Raw genomic sequence first — 22,542 nt, 5'->3', positions numbered from 1 at the left:
GCATCTTCTATCTTCTTCCATCCGGCGCTGAGCGGGACCATCTTGAAGCAGCCGACGCGGATCCATCCTCTTCTTCCGGCGACTCCCGACGAATGAAGGTTCCTTTAAGTGACGTCATCCAAGATGGCGTCCCTCGAATTCCGATTGGCTGATAGGATTCTATCAGCCGATCGGAATTCAGGTAGGAAAAATCTGATTGGCTGATTGAATCAGCCAATCAGATTCAAGTTCAATCTGATTGGCTGATCCAATCAGCCAATCAGATTGAGCTGGCATTCTATTGGCTGTTCCGATCAGCTACTAGACTATACACCATTACTCATATTATTTAAGCCCCCATGAGTGATATGTAAATGTGAAAAGAAATAACAGAATTTATGCTTACCTGATAAATTACTTTCTCCAACGGTGTGTCCGGTCCACGGTGTCATCCATTACTTGTGGGATATTCTCCTCCCCCACAGGGAAAGGCAAGGAGAGCACACAGCAAGAGCTGTCCATATAGTCCCTCCCAGGCTCCGCCCCCCCAGTCATTCGACTGACGGTTAGGAGAAAAAAAGGAGAAACTATAGTGTGCCGTGGTGACTGTAGTGTATAGAGAAAGAAATTCTTCAAACCTGATTAAAAAACCAGGGCGTGCCGTGGACCGGACACACCGTTGGAGAAAGTAATTTATCAGGTAAGCATAAATTCTGTTTTCTCCAGCATTGGTGTGTCCGGTCCACGGTGTCATCCATTACTTGTGGGAACCAATACCAAAGCTTTAGGACACGGATGAAGGGAGGGAGCAAATCAGGTTACCTAAACAGAAGGCACCACGGCTTGCAAAACCTTTCTCCCAAAAATAGCCTCCGAAGAAGCAAAAGTATCAAATTTGTAGAATTTGGACAAAGTGTGCAGAGAAGACCAGGTCGCTGCCTTACATATCTGATGAACAGAAGCCTCGTTCTTGAAGGCCCATGTGGAAGCCACAGCCCTAGTAGAGTGAGCTGTGATTCGTTCAGGAGGCTGCCGTCCGGCAGTCTCGTAAGCCAATCGGATGATGCTTTTCAGCCAAAAGGAAAGAGAGGTAGCAGTAGCTTTTTTGACCTCTCCTCTTGCCAGAATAAACTACAAACAGAGAAGACGTTTGTCTGAAATCCTTTGTTGCTTCTAAATAGAACTTTAAAGCACGGACTACATCTAATTTGTGTAACAAGCGTTCCTTCTTTGAAACTGGATTCGGACACAAAGAAGGCACAACTATTTCCTGGTTAATATTCTTGTTGGAAGCAACCTTTGGAAGGAAACCAGGTTTAGTACGCAAAACAACCTTATCTGAATGGAACACCAGATAGGGCGGATTACACTGCAGAGCAGATAATGCAGAAACTCTTCTAGCAGAAGAATAGCAACCAAAAACAGAACTTTCCAAGATAACAACTTGATATCTATGGAATGTAAGGGTTCAAACGGAACCCCTTGAAGAACTGAAAGGACCAAATTTAGACTCCAGGGAGGAGTCAAGGGTCTGTAAACAGGCTTGATCCTGACCAAAGCCTGAACAAAAGCTTGAACATCTGGCACAGCTGCCAGTCGTTTGTGTAACAAGACAGATAAAGCAGAAATCTGTCCTTTTAGAGAACTCGCTGATAATCCCTTATCCAAACCTTCTTGGAGAAAGGAAAGGATCCTAGGAATTTTAATCTTACTCCATGAGAATCCCTTGGATTCACACCAACAGATATATCTTTTCCATATTTTATGGTAATCTTTCAAGTCACAGGTTTTCTGGCTTGTACCAGAGTATCTATCACAGAATCCGAAAACCCACGCTTAGACAAAATCAAGAGTTCAATTTCCAAGTAGTCAGCTGGAGAGAAACTAGATTTGGATGTTCGAATGGACCTTGTACTAGAAGATCCTGTCTCAAAGGTAGCTTCCATGGTGGAGCCGATGACATATTCACCAGGTCTGCATACCAAGTCCTGCGTGGCCACGCAGGAGCTATCAAAATCACAGAGGCCTTCTCCTGTTTGATCCTGGCTACCAGCCTGGGAATGAGAAGGAACGGTGGAAACGCATAAGCTAGGTTGAAAGTCCAAGGCGCCACTAATGCATCCACTAGAGTCGCCTTGGGATCCCTGGATCTGGACCCGTAGCAAGGAAACTTGAAGTTCTGACGAGACGCCATCAGATCCATGTCTGGAATGCCCCATAATTGGGCAAAAACCTCCGGGTGGAGTTCCCACTCCCCCGGATGAAAGGTCTGACGACTCAGATAATCCGCCTCCCAGTTTTCCACTCCTGGGATGTGGCTCGCAGACAGGTGGTAGGAGTGATCCTCCGCCCATTTGATGATCTTGGTCACCTCTCTCATCGCCAGGGAACTCCTTGTTCCCCCCTGATGGTTGAAGTAAGCAACAGTCGTCATGTTGTCTGATTGGAATCTTATGAATCTGGCCTTTGCTAGTTGAGGCCAAGCCCGGAGAGCATTGAATATCGCTCTCAGTTCCAGGATGTTTATCGGGAGAAGAGACTATTCCCGAGACCATAGACCCTGAGCTTTCAGGGAATCCCAGACCGCGCCCCAGCCTAATAGACTGGCGTCGGTCGTGACAATGACCCACTCTGGTCTGCGGAAGCTCATTCCCTGGGACAGGTGATCCTGAGTCAGCCACCAACGGAGTGAGTCTCTGGTCTTCTGATCTACTTGAATCACTGGAGACAAGTCTGTATAGTCCCCATTCCACTGTTTGAGCATGCACAGTTGTAATTGTCTTAGATGAATTCGCGCAAAAGGAACTATGTCCATTGCTGCAACCATCAACCCTACTACTTCCATGCACTGAGCTATGGAAGGCCGTAGAACAGAGTGAAGAACTTGACAAACATTTAGAAGCTTTGACTCTCTGACATCTGTCAGGAAAATCTTCATTTCTAAAGAATCTATTATTGTTCCCAAGAAAGGGACTCTTGTTGACGGAGACGGGGAACATTTTTCTATGTTCACCTACCACCCGTGAGATCTGAGAAAGGCTAGAACAAGGTGTGAGCCTTTGTCTTTGAAAGAGACGACGCTTGAATTAGGATGTCGTCCAAGTAAGGTGCCACTGCAATGCCCCTGGGTCTTAGAACCGCTAGAAGGGACCCGAGCACCTTTGTGAAAATCCTTGGAGCAGTGGCTAGTCCGAATGGGAGAGCCACAATAGGTAATGTTTGTCCAGAAAGGCGAACCTTAGGAACTGATGATGATCTTTGTGGATAGGAATATGCAGATACGCATCCTCTAGATCCACGGTAGTCATAAATTGACCCTCCTGGATTGTAGGTAAAATCGTTCGAATAGTTTCCATTTTGAACGATGGCACTCTGATAAATTTATTTAGAATTTTTAAATCCAGAATTGGTCTGAAAGTTCCCTCTTTTTTTTTTTTTTTTTTGGGAACTACAAACAGATTTGAGTAAAACCCCTGACCTTGTTCCACAGTTGGAACTGGGAGTATCACTCCCATCTTTAACAGGTCTTCTACACAATGTAAGAATGCCTGTCTCTTTACTTGGTTTGAAGATAAGTGAGACATGTGGAACCTTCCCCTTGGGGGTATTTCCTTGAATTCTAGAAGATAACCCTGAGAGACTATTTCTAGTGCCCAGGGATCCTGAACATCTCTTGCCCAAGCCTGAGCAAAGAGAGAGAGTCTGCCCCCTACTAGATCCGGTTCCGGATCGGGGGCTACCTCTTCATGCTGTCTTGGTAGCAGCAGCAGGTTTCTTGGCCTGTTTACCCTTGTTCCAGCCTTGCATTGATTTCCAAGCTGGTTTAGTCTGGGAAGCGTTATCCTCTTGTCTAGAGGCTGCCGAGTTGGAAGCCGGTCCGTTCCTGAAATTGCAAAAGGAACGAAAATTGGACTTATTCTTAGCCTTGAAAGGTTTATCTTGTGGGAGGGCATGGCCCTTTCCCCCAGTGATGACTGAAATAATCTCTTTCAATTCTGGCCCAAAAGGGGTCTTACCTTTGAAAGGGGTATTAAGCAATTTTGTCTTGGAAGATACATCCGCCGACCAAGACTTTAGCCAGAGCGCTCTGCGCGCCACAATTGCAAATCCTGAATTTTATGCCGCTAACCTCGCTAACTGCAAAGCGGCGTCTAAAATAAAGGAATTAGCTAACTTAAGTGCGTAAATTCTGTCCATGACTTCCTCATACGGAGTCTCCCTACTGAGCGACTTTTCCAGTTCCTCGAACCAGAACCACGCCGCTGTAGTGACAGGAATAATGCACAAAATAGGTTGAAGGAGGTAACCTTGCTGTACAAAAATCTTTTTAAGCAAACCCTCCAATTTTTTATCCATAGGATCTTTGAAAGCACAATTGTCCTCAATAGGAATGGTCGTGCGCTTGGCTAGAGTAGAAAACTCCCCCTCGACCTTAGGGACTGTTTGCCATGTGTCCTTCCTGGGGTCGACCATAGGGAACAATTTCTTAAAAATAGGAGGAGGGACAAAAGGTATGCCTGGCTTCTCCCACTCCTTATTCACTATGTCCGCCACCCGTTTAGGTATCGGAAAAGCATCAGGGTGCACCGGGACCTCAAGGAACTGTCCATCTTGCACAATTTTTCTGGGTTGACCAGATTGTCACAATCATCCAGAGTAGATAGTACCTCCTTAAGTAATGTGCGGAGATGCACTAATTTAAATTTAAATGTCACAACATCAGGTTCTGCCTGCTGAGAAATTCTTCCTGTATCAGAAATTTCCCCATCTGACAAACCCTCCCTCACTGCCACTTTAGATTGGTGTGAGGGTATGACAGAAAAATTATCATCAGCGCCCTCCTGCTCTACAGTGTTTAAAACAGAGCAATCGCGCTTTCTCTGAAATGCTGGCATTTTGGATAAAATATTAGCTATGGAGTTATCCATTACTGCCGTCAATTACTGCATAGTAACAAGCATTGGCGCTAGAAGTACTAGGGGTCGCCTGCGCGGGCATAACTGGTATAGACACAGAAGGAGATGATGTAGAACTATGTCTACTTCCTTCATCTGAGGAATCATCCTGGGCAACTTTACAATTTGTGACAGTTCTGTCCTTACTTTGTTTGGACGCAATGGCACAATTATCACACTATATTTGAATGGGGAACCACATTGGCTACCATACATACAGAACATGATCTATCTGAAGGTACAGACATGTTAAACAGGCTTAAACTGGTTAATAAAGCACAAAAACCGTTTTAAAACAAAACCGTTACTGTCTCTTTAAATGTTAAACAGGGCACACTTTATTACTGAATATGTGAAAAACTATGAAGGAATTATCCAATCTTTACCACAGTGTCTTAATACATTCAAAGTATTGCACCCCAATTTTCAATCTGTTAACCCTTAAAATGTGGAAACCGGAGCCGTTTTTAATTTTAACCCCCTTACAGTCCCAGCCACAGCGTTTGCTGCAACTTCACCAATCCCAGGGGGGTATATGATACCAAATGAAGCCTTCTAGGAACGTTTTTAGTGGATTCCAGACCCTCACTGCATGTATTGAACTCAAAATTAACTGCACAGTAATGGCACGAAAAACATAATTTATGCTTACCTGATAAATTTATTTCTCTTGTAGTGTATCCAGTCCACGGATCATCCATTACTTATGGAATATATTCTCCTTCCCAACAGGAAGCTGCAAGAGTCCACCCACAGCAAAGCTGCTATATAGCTCCTCCCCTAACTGCCATATTCAGTCATTCGACCGAAAACATGCAGAGAAAGGAAAAACCATAGGGTGCAGTGGTGACTGTAGTTCAAATGAAAAAATTACCTGCCTTAAAGTGACAGGGCGGGCCGTGGACTGGATACACTACAAGAGAAATAAATTTATCAGGTAAGCATAAATTATGTTTTCTCTTGTTAAGTGTATCCAGTCCACGGATCATCCATTACTTATGGAATACCAATAACAAAGCTAAAGTACACGGATGATGGGAGGGACAAGGCAGGTACTTAAACGGAAGTTACCACTGCCTGTAAAAAACCCTTTCTCCCAAAAATAGCCTCCGAAGAAGCAAGGTATCAAATTTGTTAAATTTGAAAAGTATGAAGCGCAGACCAAGACTCCGTCTTGTAAATCTGTTCAACAGAAGCCACATTTAAAAAAGGCCCAAGTGAAAACCACAGCTCTAGTAGAATGAGCTGTAATCCCTTCAGGAGGCTGCTGTCCAGCAGTCTCATAAGCTAAATGAATTATGCTTTTTAACCAAAAAGACAGAGAGGCTGCTGAAGTCTTTTGACCTCTCCTCTGTCCAGAATAGACAACAAACAAGGTGAACGTTTGATGAAAACTGTAGTAGCTTGTAAGTAAAACTTTAAAGCACAAACCACGTCCAATATTGTGTAATAGACGTTCCTTCTTTGAGGAAGGATTAGGATACAAGCATGGAACAACTATCTCTTGAGTGATGTACTTGTTAGATACCACCTTAGGAAAAAACCCAGGTTGGTACGCAGGACTACCTTATCCGTACGAAGGACCAGATAAGGAGAATCACATTGTAACACAGATAACTTGGAGACTCTACGAGTCGAGGAATTAGCTACCCAAAAGGAACTTTCCAAGATAAAGATTGATATCTATGGAACAAAAAAGGTTCAAACGGAACTTCTTGAAGGACCTTAAGAATCAGGTTTAAGCTCCATGGTGGAGCAACAGTTTTAAACACAGGCTTGGATCTAACCAAAGCCTGACCAAATGCCTGAACGTCTAGAATACCTGCCAGATGCTTGTGCAAAAAAATAGACAGAGTAAAAATCTGTCCCCTTTTAAGGAATTAGCTGACAACCCTTTTCTCAAAAACATCTTGGAGAAAAGATAATATCCTGGGAATCCAGACTTTACTCCATGAGTAACCCTTGGATTCATAACAATCAGATATTTACACCATATCTATGTTCAATTTTCCTAGAGACAGGCTTTCATGTCTGTATTAAGGTATCAATGACTGACTCGGAGAAGCCATGCTTTGATAACATCAAGCGTTCAGTCTCCAGGCAGTCCATCTCAGATTGATTCTATTTAGATGGTTGAAAGGACCCTGAGGTAGAGGGACCTGTCTCAGAAGCAGAGACCGTGATGGAAAGGATGACATGTCCACCAGATCTGCATACCAGGTCCTGCGTGGCTACGCAGGCGCTGTCAAAAACACCAAAGCCCTCTCCTGCTTGGTCTTGACCTCCGGAGGAAATCCCACTCCCCCGGAAGAAAAGTCTGACGACTTAGAAAATCCACCTCCCAGTTCTCAACACCTGGGATATGGATAGCTGATAGACAAGAGTGAGTCTCTGTCCAGTGAATTATTGTAAGACTTCTAACATTGCTAGGGAACTTCTGTTCCCCCTTGATGGCTGATGTAAGCCACAGTCGTGTATATTGTCCGACTGAGTATGATGTACCTCAGAGTTGCTAACTGAGGCCAAGTCTGAAGAGCATGGAATATCACTCCCAGTTCCAGAATATTTATTAGAAGGAGGGTCTCCTCCTAAGTCCACTATCCCTGAGCCTTCAGGGAGTTCCAGACTGCATCCCAACCTAAAAGGCTGGCATCTATTGTAACAATTGTCCCATCTGACCTGCGGAAGGTCATACCCTTGGACAGATGGACCCGACATAGTCACCAGAGAAGAGAATCTCTGGTCTCTTTGTCCAGGTTTAACAGGGGGACAAATCTGTGTAATCCCCGTTCCTCTGACTGAGCATGCATAGTTGCAGCGGTCTGAAATGTAGACCTGCAAACGGTACTATGTCCCTTGCCGCTACCATTAAGCCGATTTCATTCATGTACTGAGCCACCGAAGGGCGCGGATGGGATGAAAAAACACAGCAGAAATTTAGAAACTTTGACAACCTGGACTCCGTCAGGTAAATTTTCATTTCTACAGAATCTATCAGAGTCCCTAGGAGAGAAACCCTTGAGATTGGGGATAGAGAACTCTTTCCTTGTTCACTTTCCACCCATGTGATCTCAGAAATGCCAGTACTACGTCCGTATGAGACTGGGCAATTTGGATGTTTGACGCCTGTATCAGGATGTCGTCTAAATAAGGGGCCACTTCTATGCCCCGCGGTCTAAGGACCGCCAAAGCGACCCCAGAACCTCCATAAAGATTCTTGGGGCTGTAGATATCCCAAAGGAAAGAGCTACAAACTGTTAATGCCTGTCTAGAAAGTCAAACCTGAAAAACGATGGTGATCTTTATGCATCACAATGTGAGGATAAGCATCCTTCAAATCCATTGTAGTCCTCTATTGACTCTCCTGGATCATAGTTAAGATGGTACAAATAGTTTCCATCTTAAATGACGGAATTCTGAGGAATTTGTTTAAGATCTTTAGATCCAAAATAGGTCTGAAGGTTCCCTCTCCTTGGGAACCACAAACAGATTTGAGTAAAAACTCTGTCCCTGTTCCTCTCTTGGAACTGGATGGATCTCGTACACTATGTAAGAATGCCTCCTTCTTTATCTGGTTTGCAGATAATTGTGAAAGGCGAAATCTCCCCTTTTTTTGGGGGGGAATCTTTGAAATCCAGAAGATATCTCTGGGATATAAATTCCAATGCCTAGGGATCCTGGGCATCTCTTGCCCACGCCTGGGCAAAGAATGAAAGTCTGCCCTCTATAGGATCCGTTACCGGATAGGGGTCCGTTCCTTCATGCTGCCTTAGAGGCAGCAGCAGGCTCTTTGGCCTGCTTATCTTTGTTCCAGGTCCGATTGTCTCCAGACCGCCTTGGACTGAGCAAAAATTCCCTCTTGTTTTGCCTTAGAGGAAGAGGATGTCACACCTGCCCTGAAGTTTTTAAAAGGTACGAAAATTAGACTTTTTTTTTTTTTTTTTTTTGCCCTTGATTTAGACCTATCCTGAGGAAGGGCATGACCTTTTCCTCCAGTGATATAAGCAATAATCTCCTTCAAACCAGGCCCGAATAGGGTCTGCCCCTTGAAGGGAAGTTAAGTAGCTTATTTATTAAAGTCACGACAGCTGACCATGATATAAGCCATAGCGCTCTGCGCGCCAGTATAGTAAAAAACAGAATTCTTAGCCGTTAGTCTAGTCAAATGAACAAGGCATCAGAAAACAAAGGAATTGGCTAGCATAAGCTTGTCAAATATATTCATCCAATGGAGTCGCTTAACTGTAAAGCCTCATCAAGAGACTCAACCCAGAACGCCGCAGCAGCAGTGACAGAAGCAATGTATGCAAGGGGCTGCAGGATAAAACCCTGTTGAATAAACATTTTTTATCCATTGGATCTAAAAAGCACAACTGTCCTCGTCAGAGGTAGTGGTACGCTTAGCTAGAGTAGAAACTCTTCTCTCCACCTTAGGAACTGTCTGCCAGAAGTCCCGTGTGGTGGTAACTATTAGAAAACATTCTTCTAAAAAATAGGAGGGGAAGAGAACGGCACACCTGGTCTATCCCATTCCTTATTAAAAAATGTTTAGTAAACCTCTTTAGGTATTGGAAAAACATCAGTACACACCGGCACTGCATATTATTTATCCAGTCTACACAATTTCTCTGGCCCTGCGATTGTACACATTCATTCAGAGCAGCCAAAGCCTCCCTGAGCAACAAGTGGAGGTTCTCAAGCATAAATTTTAAATGTAGAAACATCAGAATCAGGTTAAATCATCTTCCCTGAGTCAAAAAAAAATCACCCACAGACTAAGCATATTGTGAGGTAGTATCATACATGGTTCTTAAAGCGTCTGTATGCTCTGTATCTACCCCCAGAGCTAACTGCTTTCCTTTAATTTCAGGTAGTCTGACTAATACTGCTGCCAGAATATTATTCACCACCTTTGCCATGTCTTGTAAAATAAACGCTATGGGCGCCCTTAATGTACTTGGCGCCATTTGAGCGTGAGTCCCTGAAGCGGGAGTCGAAGGGTCTGACACGTGGGGAGAGTTAGTCGGCATAACTTTCCCCTCGACAGAATCCCCTGGTAAAAGAAACGCTATGGGTGCCCTTGATGTACTTGGCGCCATTTGAGCGTGAGTCCCTAAAGCGGGAGTCAAAAGGTCTGACACGTGGGGAGAGTTAGTCGGCATAACTACCCCCACGACAGAATCCTCTGGTGATAATGTTTTTAAAGACAAAAAATGATCTTTATTGTTTAACATGAAATCAGTACATCTGGTACACATTCTAAGATGGGGTTCCCCATGGCTTTAAAACATAATGAACACAGAGCTTTCTCTATGTCAGACATGTTAGAACAGACTAATAATGAGACTAGTAAGCTTGGAAAACACTTTAAATCAAGTTAACAAGCAAATATATAAAACGTTACTGTGCCTTTAAGAGAAACAAATTTTGTCAAAATTTGAAAAACAGTGAAAAAAAGGCAGTAAAACAAACGAAATTTTTACAGTACATGTAATAAGGTAACAGAGCATTGCACCCACTTGCAAATGGATGATTAACCCCTTAATGCAAAAAACAGATAAAAAATAAAAAATAAAAAAAAAAAGACATAGACGTTTTTAAAAACAGACACAACAAACTGCCACAGCCAACAGTGGGAAGCTTCAGTTAACTGTTTCTATGCAAAATTTAAGCCAGCCATGTGGAAAAAACTTAGGCCCCAATAAGTTTTATCACCAAACATATGTTAAAAAACTATTAAACATGCCAGCAAACGTTTTAAAACACATTTTTACAAGAGTATGTATCTATTAATAAGCCTGATACCAGTCGCTATCGCTGCATTTAAGGCTTTACTTACATTACTTCGGTATCAGCAGTATTTTCTTAGTCAATTCCATTCCTAGAAAAATATTTTACTGCACATACCTTATCTGCAGGAAAACCTGCACGCCATTCCCCCTCTGAAGTACCTCACTCCTCAGAATGTGTGAGAACAGCAAATGGATCTTAGTTACGTCTGCTAAGATCATAGAAAAACGCAGGCAGATTCTTCTTCCAAATACTGCCTGAGATAAACAGCACACTCCGGTGCCATTTAAAAATAACAAACTTTTGATTGAAGAATAAACTAAGTAGAAAGCACCACAGACTCTCACAACCTCCTATCTATGTTGAGGCTTGCAAGAGAATGACTGTATATGGCAGTTAGGGGAGGAGCTATATAGCAGCTTTGCTGTGGGTGGACTCTTGCAGCTTCCTGTTGGGAAGGAGAATATATTCCATAAGTAATGGATGATCCGTGGACTGGATACACTTAACAAGAGAAATGAGGCTCTGCCTACTACAGAGAAAGGCCCTTCCTGATTGGGAAGGTGTCTTAACAAGTGCCTGGTGCTAAAAACGTTCCCCAATGTTATAAAAGTGTGAAATACAACTTCAAACTGCATATAATACTTAAATAAAGCAATCAATTTAGCTCCTAAAAGTGTCTACCAGTTTATAGCCCATAATAAGCCCTTTATTCTGTTTGAGACTAAGAAAATGGCTTACCCGTCCCCATGAGGGGAAATGACAACCTTCCAGCATTACACAGTCTTGTTAGAAATATGGCTAGTCATACTTTAAGCAGAAGAGCCTGCTAACTGTTTCCCCCAACTGAAGTTACTTCATCTCAACAGTCCTATGTGGAAACAGCAATCGATTTTAGTTACTGTCTGCTAAAATCATCTTCCTCTAACAAACAGAAATCTTCATCCCTTTCTGTTTCAGAGTAAATAGTACATACCAGCACTATTTTAAAATAAACTCTTGATAGAAGAATAAAAAACTACAACTAAACACCACAAACTCCTCACCATCCCCGAGGAGATGCTACTTGTTCAGAGCGGCAAGGAGAATGACTGGGGGGGGCGGAGCCTGGGAGGGACTATATGGACAGCTCTTGCTGTGTGCTCTCCTTGCCTTTCCCTGTGGGGGAGGAGAATATCCCACAAGTAATGGATGACACCGTGGACCGGACACACCAATGTTGGAGAAAAGAGATTTTCATTTGATACCAATAAGTGGTCTCTTGTGTTTGCAATTACCTTCCAGTGTTTACATTTCTTTTTCTTTTAGGAGGTCAAAAAGTGTCCTCTTGAGTTACAATGAGGGTTTCTAGAATAATTGGCATAATATTTGTATATTGCTTACATGATGTAAGGAATGTATTATTCTTGTTTTTCATTATCTCATATTGATGGACATTATTATCAACCAGAAGTATTGTTTTATATGACTTATGTATTATACCCATTTTGATGTATGCCTTGTAACAGACATCAAATAAAAATTATAGAAATTTTTTTTCCCCACGTGATGTAAAGCTTTCCAGCCCAGAAAAAAAGGTAAATGCCCCCATATCAACACATTTCTTACCTGGAATGAATCGGCTTTGGCAAGCTCAGTGGTGACCTTTAGAACCTTACGTAGATTCTGTCCGGATTCATGAATAAGAAGAAAACTAAGAAGCAGCAAAACGTGAGTGGAAGCTTGTTTAGTGAAAGGAAGCATTGATGACACAGAGGACAGCCAGTCATGTGAAGCATTTTTGTCAGCTTGAAGTGTGATAAGAATGTTCAAGGTCGTATTTACTGTACAGTTCCAGGTAGTTATGGGAAATATAAGGTTTTCAGAAACCTGGAAACAAAACGAACATTATCAGGTAAATTTGAAAAGTAAATATCAAAACAGCAATATTTGACTATTATTCTGTATAAAATACTTACAAATCATGCAGATTACTACAATGTTATCAAAACTAGCATACAAAAATTAAACCACACTCTTAAGGTTGATAATTGTTCCCAGATTACCGAAGTTCATTTGTTTCTCTGACTCAAAACTATTGATTATAATGTTCTCCTAATAAATTAAGTGTGAAAATAAAAATAATATAGGCACCAACATGTAGTCACATAGGTGATTTATTTTAAACTCACATAGATAAATTTAAAGTTTTAATCTGTAGTACAATTATTTGTAAACACTCCACTCAGATCCCCCCCCCCCCGCCCACATAAAGAGGATGCTCCGTTTACCAATTCAAAGTAGTTACAAAATCAAATATTTAATATAATTTAGAATCGAGGTAATGGATAACAATAAAGAAACTAAAATTACAGACATCACAATATCCTATCTTCTTCAATCTGAAGCCTAAAAAATGAGAATAAATAGTGGGTATTAACACCTTTTGTAAATTTTTTATTGAGGTGACTAAGCAAAATATTACAGGCAAATTATACATCAAGATACCTGCACAGTAACCATTGTGATAACTTAGCCTATAATATTAAGAGGCCTATCTATCAAGCTCCGAATGGAGCTTGAAGGGCCGTATTTCTGGCGAGTCTTCAGACTCGCCAGAAACGCAAGTTATGGAGCAGCGGTCTAAAGACCTCTGCTCCATCACCCTGTCTGCCTGCTCTGAGCAGGCGGACAGGAATCGCTGGAAATCAACCCGATCGAGTACGATCGGGTTGATTGACACCTTCCTGCTGGCGGCCAATTGGCCGCAAGTCTGCAGGGGGCGGCGTTGCACCAGCAGCTCTTGTGAGCTGCTGGTGCAATACTGAATACTGAGAGTGTATTGCTCTACGCATTCAGCAAGGTCTTGCGGAACTGATCCTCACTGTCGGATCAGATCCGCAAGACCTTTGCTAAATTGGCCTCTAAGGCTTTATCAAATGTCAAGAATACAGAATGTCTCAATGGACAATACACAATCATTAAAACCGTGATACAATTTCAAATAACACAAACAATCATCTCAATGGACATTTGGAGAAATTTATAAACATTTTTAGCAATTCTCTATTAATCACACAAATCAAACCTCCTATTCTTAAACTATTCATGGTATATCATCCCCTAGATATGTCAGGTCTAGTAGAGAAAAATAAATACACAACTCATATACAAAGGGCCACTTTTCAACCAGTGACATGTACCACTAGAAATAAAATAACTAGTATATAATCTGTTAATCTATGGTAACTAAAGAGTCAAATAATGTACAAATAATACACTAGAAGTAGAGTCTCAGTTCTGATTGGTGTGCATGCAACAATTAGAATCTGCATATGCACCAGAGTTTGGTATCTTGGGTGTATAGACAGTTTTGTTCTCAGAATTAAGAAAATGACTAAAGTTGTCTTTTCTTTTGGTGAGAGTCCACAAGATCATTACATGTGGGATTTTATTCCAGTCCACTTGGAGGAGGCAAAAGCAACCCTACATGCCAGAGATGTAATCCCTCCAACTCTTCCAGAATCCCTTAGTCACATTTTTTCCTTCAAGATGGAGTAAGGTTATGCTGATCTATATGCAGTTAATAGGGAATCTCTAACCAATCTGAGACCCATTATCCCTCTTAGAATTAGCGCTGGGTAATCTGTTGGCGCTCTACAAATAACTGATAATATTACTACAAGGGAAATATGGCAGACAACATTTTGCATGTATTATGTGACATGTTAAACAATTAATTTGGCAAAGTCATATTATTTGGCAAACTCATATTATAGTGATCAAAATAAATACTAGGAGGCAGGTAATTGTTGGAACATATTTATCATGAAACCACTTTTAGTACTAGAGGTATTGCAAATATATTATGAGTTGTACTCCATTACTCTTCATGGAAGTATACATTGAAAAAATATATCTGTGCTAGTGGAGAAATGGCGACTAGTACCATTCACCTACAAGTAAATGTGTTAGCAGGATGCTTTATAAAAACTTTTTAAGTATTAAATATAATTTATGTTTACCTGATTAATGTATTTGTTTCATGGTGGCGACAGTCCACAAGCCATATTCCTGGGAATTATACCCATGGGCACTAGGAGGAGGTAAAGACTCCCAAAACTCCAAGAGCCCTTAAAAACCCTCCTACCTCACTGGTAAATTATTCTGACATATAGCCAAGCAAAACAAAAAAGAAAAGTAGGAAAGAAAAAAGAGCAGGGAAAAGAGGTGTTCACTTAAACTGCAGCCAGAAAAAAAGTATAATTAAAATAAAAAATAAAAAAACTGGGCAGGTCATGTGGACTCTTACCACCATGAAAGAGTCCACAAGCCATTACTCCTGGGAAACGAATATCAAAGCTATGGAATCCATGAGTAATCATTTTTATTATATAGATTTTTAAAACCAAAATCCCTTTTTTTCCCCACTAATGTCCAGTAACTATTGCTCAAATGCAGGGCCGCCACTATAAATTTTGGGGGCCCTGACTTGACCATTGATCAGGCCCCCCCCCCCTTGACATGTGCAATTTTTGACCAAGTGACTAAAACGTATATGCACTTTATTCTTAAGTGTCTATTTAAACTTGGAAATGTTGTAAAGGTAGTAACATACACACACACACACAGACACACTCATACACTAAAACACATACTCACACATAAGGATTCACATATAGATACTCTAGCAGACACGCAAAGAAACACACAAACACACTCAAGACACAGACACCCACACAGACACAGACACTCAGCACTTGATTACATTGACCTGACAAGTAATGAGGTAGGCTACAGTTTTGTAAAAAAAGGAGATTTAGAAAACAAAATATGGAGTTCTGATTATCTTTTTGTAAAGGAAGATGCCAACTAAATGATGACAACAGCATGCAGTGGCTGAAAGGAAGGGCCCTGAACTGCCTAAACAATAATTTAAAGGTTAAATGGTGGATTGGTGACTTCGGTAAAGGTCTCATTAGTCTCAAAGTCTGTAGAAAGATGTGAATAATCAGTAGTACGGTAAAAATGTCCTAAAAAGGAACAGGCAATGGACACACACACACACAAACTCAAACTTGCACATACACCCAAGGAAACACTGACAGAGACAGTCTCAGAAAACACACAAAAACATACAAACACACAAACAGAGACAACCACATAAAACACACAAAGACATGCATACACACACCCTCACTGAGACATCCACAGAAAACACACAGACATACACACACCCTCACAGAGACACCCACAGAAAACACACACCCTCACAGAGACATCAAAAGAAAACACGCAAAGACATACACACACCCTCACAGAGACACCCACGGAAAACACACACCCTCACAGAGACATCCACAGAAAACACAGACATACATACATATACACACACACCCTCACAGAGACATCCACAGAAAACACAGACATACACACCCACCCTCACAGAGGCATCCAGAGAAAATACACAAAGGCAAACATACACACACCCTCGCAGAGACACCCATAGAAAAAGCTCAAAGACATACACACCCACCCTCACAGAGAGACCCACAGAAAAAAATACATACACACTCATAGAGACACAAACCAAAGCACAAAGACATAAACACAGACACCCACAGAAACACTCACAGGAGGAAACATTTATGCACCTTGCATCCCCTAAATCAACAGTGTGTGACATGCATGATAAAAAAATTGCAGAAATTAAGAGATCACTTTTTAAAGAATCATATTTGTAAATGTGCAAGCAAAAATAATTCTGTGAATTCAAAATTGTACATTAATGATCTGGGTAGATGGCTAGATGAAGAAAAGTACTTTTAAAAGGTTGACAGATGTTTGTTTGTTTTTTCCCCAACCAAGAGCACCACTTCAAATATAGTGTACAAATGTTCCCATCTGTCAGCTGTACTTATGGATTTTGAAAATGCTGTACTCTATATGGTCTTGGTGGAACCATACTCATACCATTAGATCTGGTTAAATGCATAATTTAGTCTGTTGGTATGTATTTCAAAATAAAGTCAGCTGTAGTGTAAACTGAACAGTTTTAAGTTAACCTGAGTCATTTCAAACACTGAGCAATCTAAGTCTGAGAGTATAACATTTTATGCAGATGTAAAAATCTTAGATTAAATGCCTCCTTGCATCTGGAAAGTCCTTGCATAAAGGGGCAGTAAAGTGTAATGTTTTATAAAATAAACTGCTGCTAAAAAAAAATGTTTTTATGGACCCCTGGCCCCATCATACAACTACTACCACACTGAAGTTACAATCCGAAATTGCACAAAGAAATAAAAAACATTTGCTAAGTAAGTCATACCTCCTCTGCAAATGAAAGTTATCTGCAGTCTGACTCAGGCACACACTGTACAAACAAAGTCTGTCTCACACTGTGCATAGTGGTTTAGTACACATTCAGAAATCCTCTCAAATGCTAATACTTTACTCCTTGTAATACCATTTCCCATGCTCAATTAGCACTCTGCTATAGTACCTACTGGTGGCTGCCAAAAAAATCTTTTTTAGTTCTTGCCTCATGGGGCCGCCCTGGCCCATTGGGCCCCTGACAGGAGTCACCCCTGTCACCCCCTGATCGGCCCTGCTCAAATGTGTAAAAACAATATGTGTAAAAAAGAACCACCACCTATAATTGTGCTCAAACATGCAGCCTTCAGCTTGTGAAACAGATAAGCTACCTGCTAGGCAACACTTGAATGGACTCAAGCTGCTACCTTGCAAATTTGATCTACAGAAGTCTCATTCTCAAAAATCCCAGGAAAAAGCAAATGGCCTAGTAGAATGGGCAGTAAAATGTTTAAGTAGGAGGTTGCCCTGCCTCCAATAAAGCTTAATGAAACAAAAAAACTTCAATCAGGAAGCCAACAAAAACAGCTGTTGTCTTCTGACCCCTTCTAGAACCAGAAAAATGAAGAAACAAACTAGAGGATTGCTTAAAACTGCAAATAGGTTATCAAAGTCCTAACAACATCCATAATATCAAGAAGCTTCATCTAATAATATTTTGGATTAAGTAAAAAAGAAAGAACAAATTATTAATGAAAAAAATATCACTTAAAGGAACAGTCATCTCCAAAAATGTTATTGTTTAAAAAGATAGATAATTCCTTTATTACCAATTCCCCAGTTTTGCACAGCCAACATGGTTATATTAATACACTTTTTACCTCTTTGATTACCTTGTATCTAAACTTCTTGACAGCCCCCTGATCAAATAGCTATTTATTTATTTATTATCTACTGACTTGCATTTTAGCCAATTAGTGCTGTGTCATTCACCTCTCCACAGGAGACAGCACAATGTTATCTATATTGGCCTATATGGATTAGCAGTCTCCTGCTGTGCAAAGCAAATTTAAAATCATGTGATAAGAGGCTGTCTGTAGTGGCTTAGAAACAGGCAGAAATTTAGAGGTTTAAATGTTATAAGTATATTAATACAACAATGTTGTTTGTGCAAAGCTGGGGAATGGGTAGAAAAGGCGTTGTCTATCTGTTTAAACAAGAACAATTTTGGTGTTGACTGTCCCTTTAAGGAAAGAAATCGAACTAGCTTTCATGTTTCAGATAGAACATGCAATTATAAACAACTTTACAATTTACTTCAATGATCAAATTTGCTTCAACTTTTAGTATCCTTTGTTGACAGAGCATCAATGCACTGCTGGGAGATAGCTGAACATATGAGAGACTTATATGTGCAGCCACCAACCATCAGCTAGTTCCCAGTAGCGCATTAATGCTTCTAAGCCTACCTAGGTATGCTTTTCAACACAGGATATCAAGAAAACAAAGCAAATTAGATAAAGAAGAAAATCGGAAAGTTGTTTAAAGATTTATGCTCTCTCTGAACCATGAGAGTAAAAAATTGGGTTTCATGTCCCTTTAACCTCATGGAAAACCAGATAAGGAGGCCCACAGCCAAAAAAAAGCACACAATATAGAAATTCTTCTAAAAGCAGAATTCTTCCAAGACAAAAGCTGAGAACCCAAATTGAGCATAGGCTCAAAAAAACAACCTGGAACATTCTAGAACCAAAAGAGGTGAAATTGTTTCTTCCACTGGCTTGATTTTGACAAAAGCTGGAAAGAAACTCTAAACAAGAGATGGAAAGATGTAAGCTAGACAAAACAACCAAGAAGCTAATAAAGCAACCACAAACTCTGCCTGGACCTCTCAAAAAAGAGCTTGCTGTACATTCTAGAAGCCATCCAATCTTTTTCTGGAAGACCCCATCAATCAACAAACTGATGGAAAAACTTTGAGTTGAAGAGACCACTCTCCTCTGGATGAAGAAACTAGCACCTAAGAAATCTGCTTTCCAATTGTTCATTTCTGGAATATAAACTGCAGAAATTAAACTGAGATTAGTCTATACCTAAAAAAAAAAGTCAAGACACCTTACTCCTCTCCAGGGAGCTGTGAAGTCACTCTTGATGATAGAATAAAGTCACCACTGTCACTTCGCCTGAATAGAAACTCAAATAAGTCTCTCTTCAACATAGCCAGCTCTGAAGAGCCCTGAAGATTGCACATAGTTCCAGAACAATAATAGGTACCCTAGCCTCAGACTGCATCCCAACCTGAAAGACTTCCGTTTGATAAGAACTCAGTCCAATTTGGATGAACAAAAAATGTCTGTAGAGCAATTAAACACCTAAAAAAAAAAAAATGCAGAAGGAATTTCTGAGAAAGCGGAGTATGATCACTCCATCACTGACAAATCAAACAATGCTGGAAAGGCCTCATGAAACCGAGCAAATGGAATAGCATCCAGTGCTGCTATTATCAGATCTTATACCTCCATGCAAAAAAAATTTGGAGAGAAAAAGAACTGAAGATTAGAACAAGCCAAGAATAACTTCCACCTTCTATGATCTATCAAAGATATTCTCATAGAGACTGTCATAACAACACCTAAAAATACCGAAAGGGAGGTGTTTCTAAAACAAAAATGTCTGGAGGACAAGAGAATTAATAATCGCTTTAAAGGTTATTTTGGGTGCTTAGCTAAATTTCTAGCCAAAATAACTAAGAATAGGAAGAGCAAAAATTATATAGCTTCAATTAAGGAAGGATGTCATAGATTCACCGATAATAAGAACATTAGAGACATATTTTTTAAATTTTACCAGAAATTATATAAGAAAGTGGATGAAGATACCACCAATAAAGCGAATTTCTGCTAAAAAAAAATTACACCCCCGACGGTATCAGAAAATGATCTTGAGTTGATTAACAGACCATTTTCGGTGGATGAGATCTGTGAGGCTGTTAGTGAATTCAAACTAAATAAAGCTGCGGGACCATATTGGCTGCCTGCAGAGTTCTATAAAATCCTTGTGGAAGACATCAAATTGACCCAGAACTCTAATACATATTATACCACTAATATTCCTATTTAAAGATACTTCACAGCAGCTAATATTACCTTAATCCCCAAAAAAAGGGAAAGACCCTGAAGAGCCGTCGTCTTACAGGCCAATATCAGTCTTATATTCTGATTATAAAATTCTCACTTCAATCATGGCTGGCAGACTCAATAAATTTCTTTTAAAAATTATTCATCTGGACCAAACTGGTTTATTCCAAGGAAGGAATATGTCACTTAATTTGCGTAAGGTAGAAATTATTTTAGATTATTTTTGGAATAAAACTTCGCAATGAATCCAAAACAAAATTAGAAACAAGATGCCCAATACAGATTTAGTTCTGCTGTCTGTAGACGCAGAGAAAGCCTTCGATGCCATTTCATGTGATCATTTACTTAATTCTTTGTGTCAGTTTGGGTTCACTGGTAGCTTCACAGATTTCATCCGTAAATGATCTAAACATCTATATTCTATTCTTCTGATTAATGGTAATCCTTCAGCTAGAATTTTATTGGGTCATGGGTCTCGATAGGGGTGTCCTCTTTCGCCACTACTTTTTAACATATCAATAGAATCTCTTGTTATTTGGCTTCGTTCAGAATTTATAGGACTAAGATTTGGCAGGAAGAATGGGAAAATGTTACTTTATGCTGATGATCTGCTTGTTTTTCTGGAAAATAAAAAAGGTTTTTCACAAATCTATTTTAGATCTTAAAAATTGGATGGACCTCCCTATTTCTTTATCTGCCAGAGTTAATTTAATTAAAACAATTATTTTCCCTCAAATACTATATCTCCTTCAAAATTTACCCCTCTTTGTATATAATCATCAGATAAATTCCATTTAGCTTGCTCCCAATTCTTATGGAAAAAGCAAAAAGACTGCATTTCTATTTTGAAATTGGCATAAAGGAGAGAGGATGCTGGCCTGGCGTTTCCAGATATTAAACGTTATAACCTTTCAACCTTGGTCAGGATTGCGTTAGACTGGTTGACCGATCTGAATAAATTCACATCTATCGAATTAGAGATAGCAATAATTTCTATTCTTCATGGCTCCATAAGAAATATTCCAAGTAATTTAGCCAATTTGCCACTGCGTGGCATAAGATGTGTTTGCTTCTTGATATAGACTTAAAATATTCTGTTTTTCTTCCAATTCAGGGAATCCAGAATTTATACCTGGAATACAGCAATCTGTCTTCAAATTATGGTCTCAAAAGGGATTGAACTATCTATATCAGATTTTCTCATCTTCTGGTCAATTATTATCTTTTAACAATCTAATTAATACCTTTGAAATTTCTAGTAATGACTTATTTGCATATTTTCAAATCCGTCACTTTATTAATGTCCAAAATTGGAAGCAGGATTTGCTCTGTAGCTGGTCCGAGATTGACATACTTTTCAGGAAATTTGCTGCTGGTAAATGTTCTCTCTCTTTGCTATATAATATTTTTCTCTCTAAGGAGGGCCAGATTTACTTAAATAAAATGTATACTTTCTGGGTATCTTATTTTCCTCTATTAGTTTAAATATCAGGCAAAATTTTATGAGAATAGGCAAGCTTACAATTTCTAGTGGTTGGAAAGAATCACATATCAAATTAATTCATAATATCTATTTTTCCCCAGCCAAATTGGCAAAATGTTATACTAATAAAGATTTATATTGCCCTAAATGTCACCTAGTTAAGGCGGACACTCTACATTTATTTTGGGATTGTCCAAAAATATACCAACTTTGGTGCAAATTAAATTTTTGGTACAATAAACTTTTTTTTCATATCATTTTAAAATCTGTCAGAATTATATATATATATATATATATATATATATATATATATATATATTTGTTTTTTTACTTTTCAGCTACTAGACCGAATTATTATCAAAGCTATTGTACGTTGATAACGGTAATGAGATATATGATTGTGAAAAACTGGAAGGATACAGTCCCACCCAGCTTTGCTAGTTGTGTACATAATGTATGAAAGCAATGAGATTCTGAATATTAATCTTTTCAATAACAATAAAATCCAATATTTATTGGATAAATGGTTACCGGTAATTAAAGCTCAAACACTTCCGATTCAAAAGCAACTATTAAATCCATTACTTAATACTAAACCATTATTAGCTCAGGCTGGTGTATTTCCACTCTCTTGGATACCGGTATCCTTATTCTCTTAGTAAGATAAGGAGTTTAGTTCCAAGTGAGGATAGTAGAGGGATGGAGTGAAAATCTTTTTTTTTTTTTAGGAGTAATTTTTTTTTTTATTTAATTTAAAAAACTATCCAGCTCATGGTTGATATTATAATCTACTGTATATATGAGGACATAATAATAATAATAATGTTCATATCTGTTTTTCTTTTGGAGTATGGAAACTATGTAAAATTAAAGGGACAATCTACACCAGAATTTTTATTTTTAATAA

At 39.7% G+C, this 22,542-nt stretch overlaps 1 protein-coding gene across 1 annotated transcript in view; it reads right to left on the bottom strand.

Moving 5' to 3' along the window:
* Positions 1-22,542, bottom strand: part of FOCAD (focadhesin) — a 1,237,844-nt gene that overhangs the window by 676,371 nt on the left and 538,931 nt on the right. The window contains 1 exon segment of the mRNA XM_053702659.1: positions 12,333-12,593. Coding sequence (XP_053558634.1) covers positions 12,333-12,593 — 261 coding nt within the window.

Source organism: Bombina bombina, chromosome 2, assembly GCF_027579735.1.
Source record: "Bombina bombina isolate aBomBom1 chromosome 2, aBomBom1.pri, whole genome shotgun sequence".
NCBI lineage: Eukaryota > Metazoa > Chordata > Amphibia > Anura > Bombinatoridae > Bombina > Bombina bombina.
The sequence above is the reverse complement of the archived record's forward strand: the minus strand, read 5'-3'. Positions and strand labels throughout refer to the sequence as shown.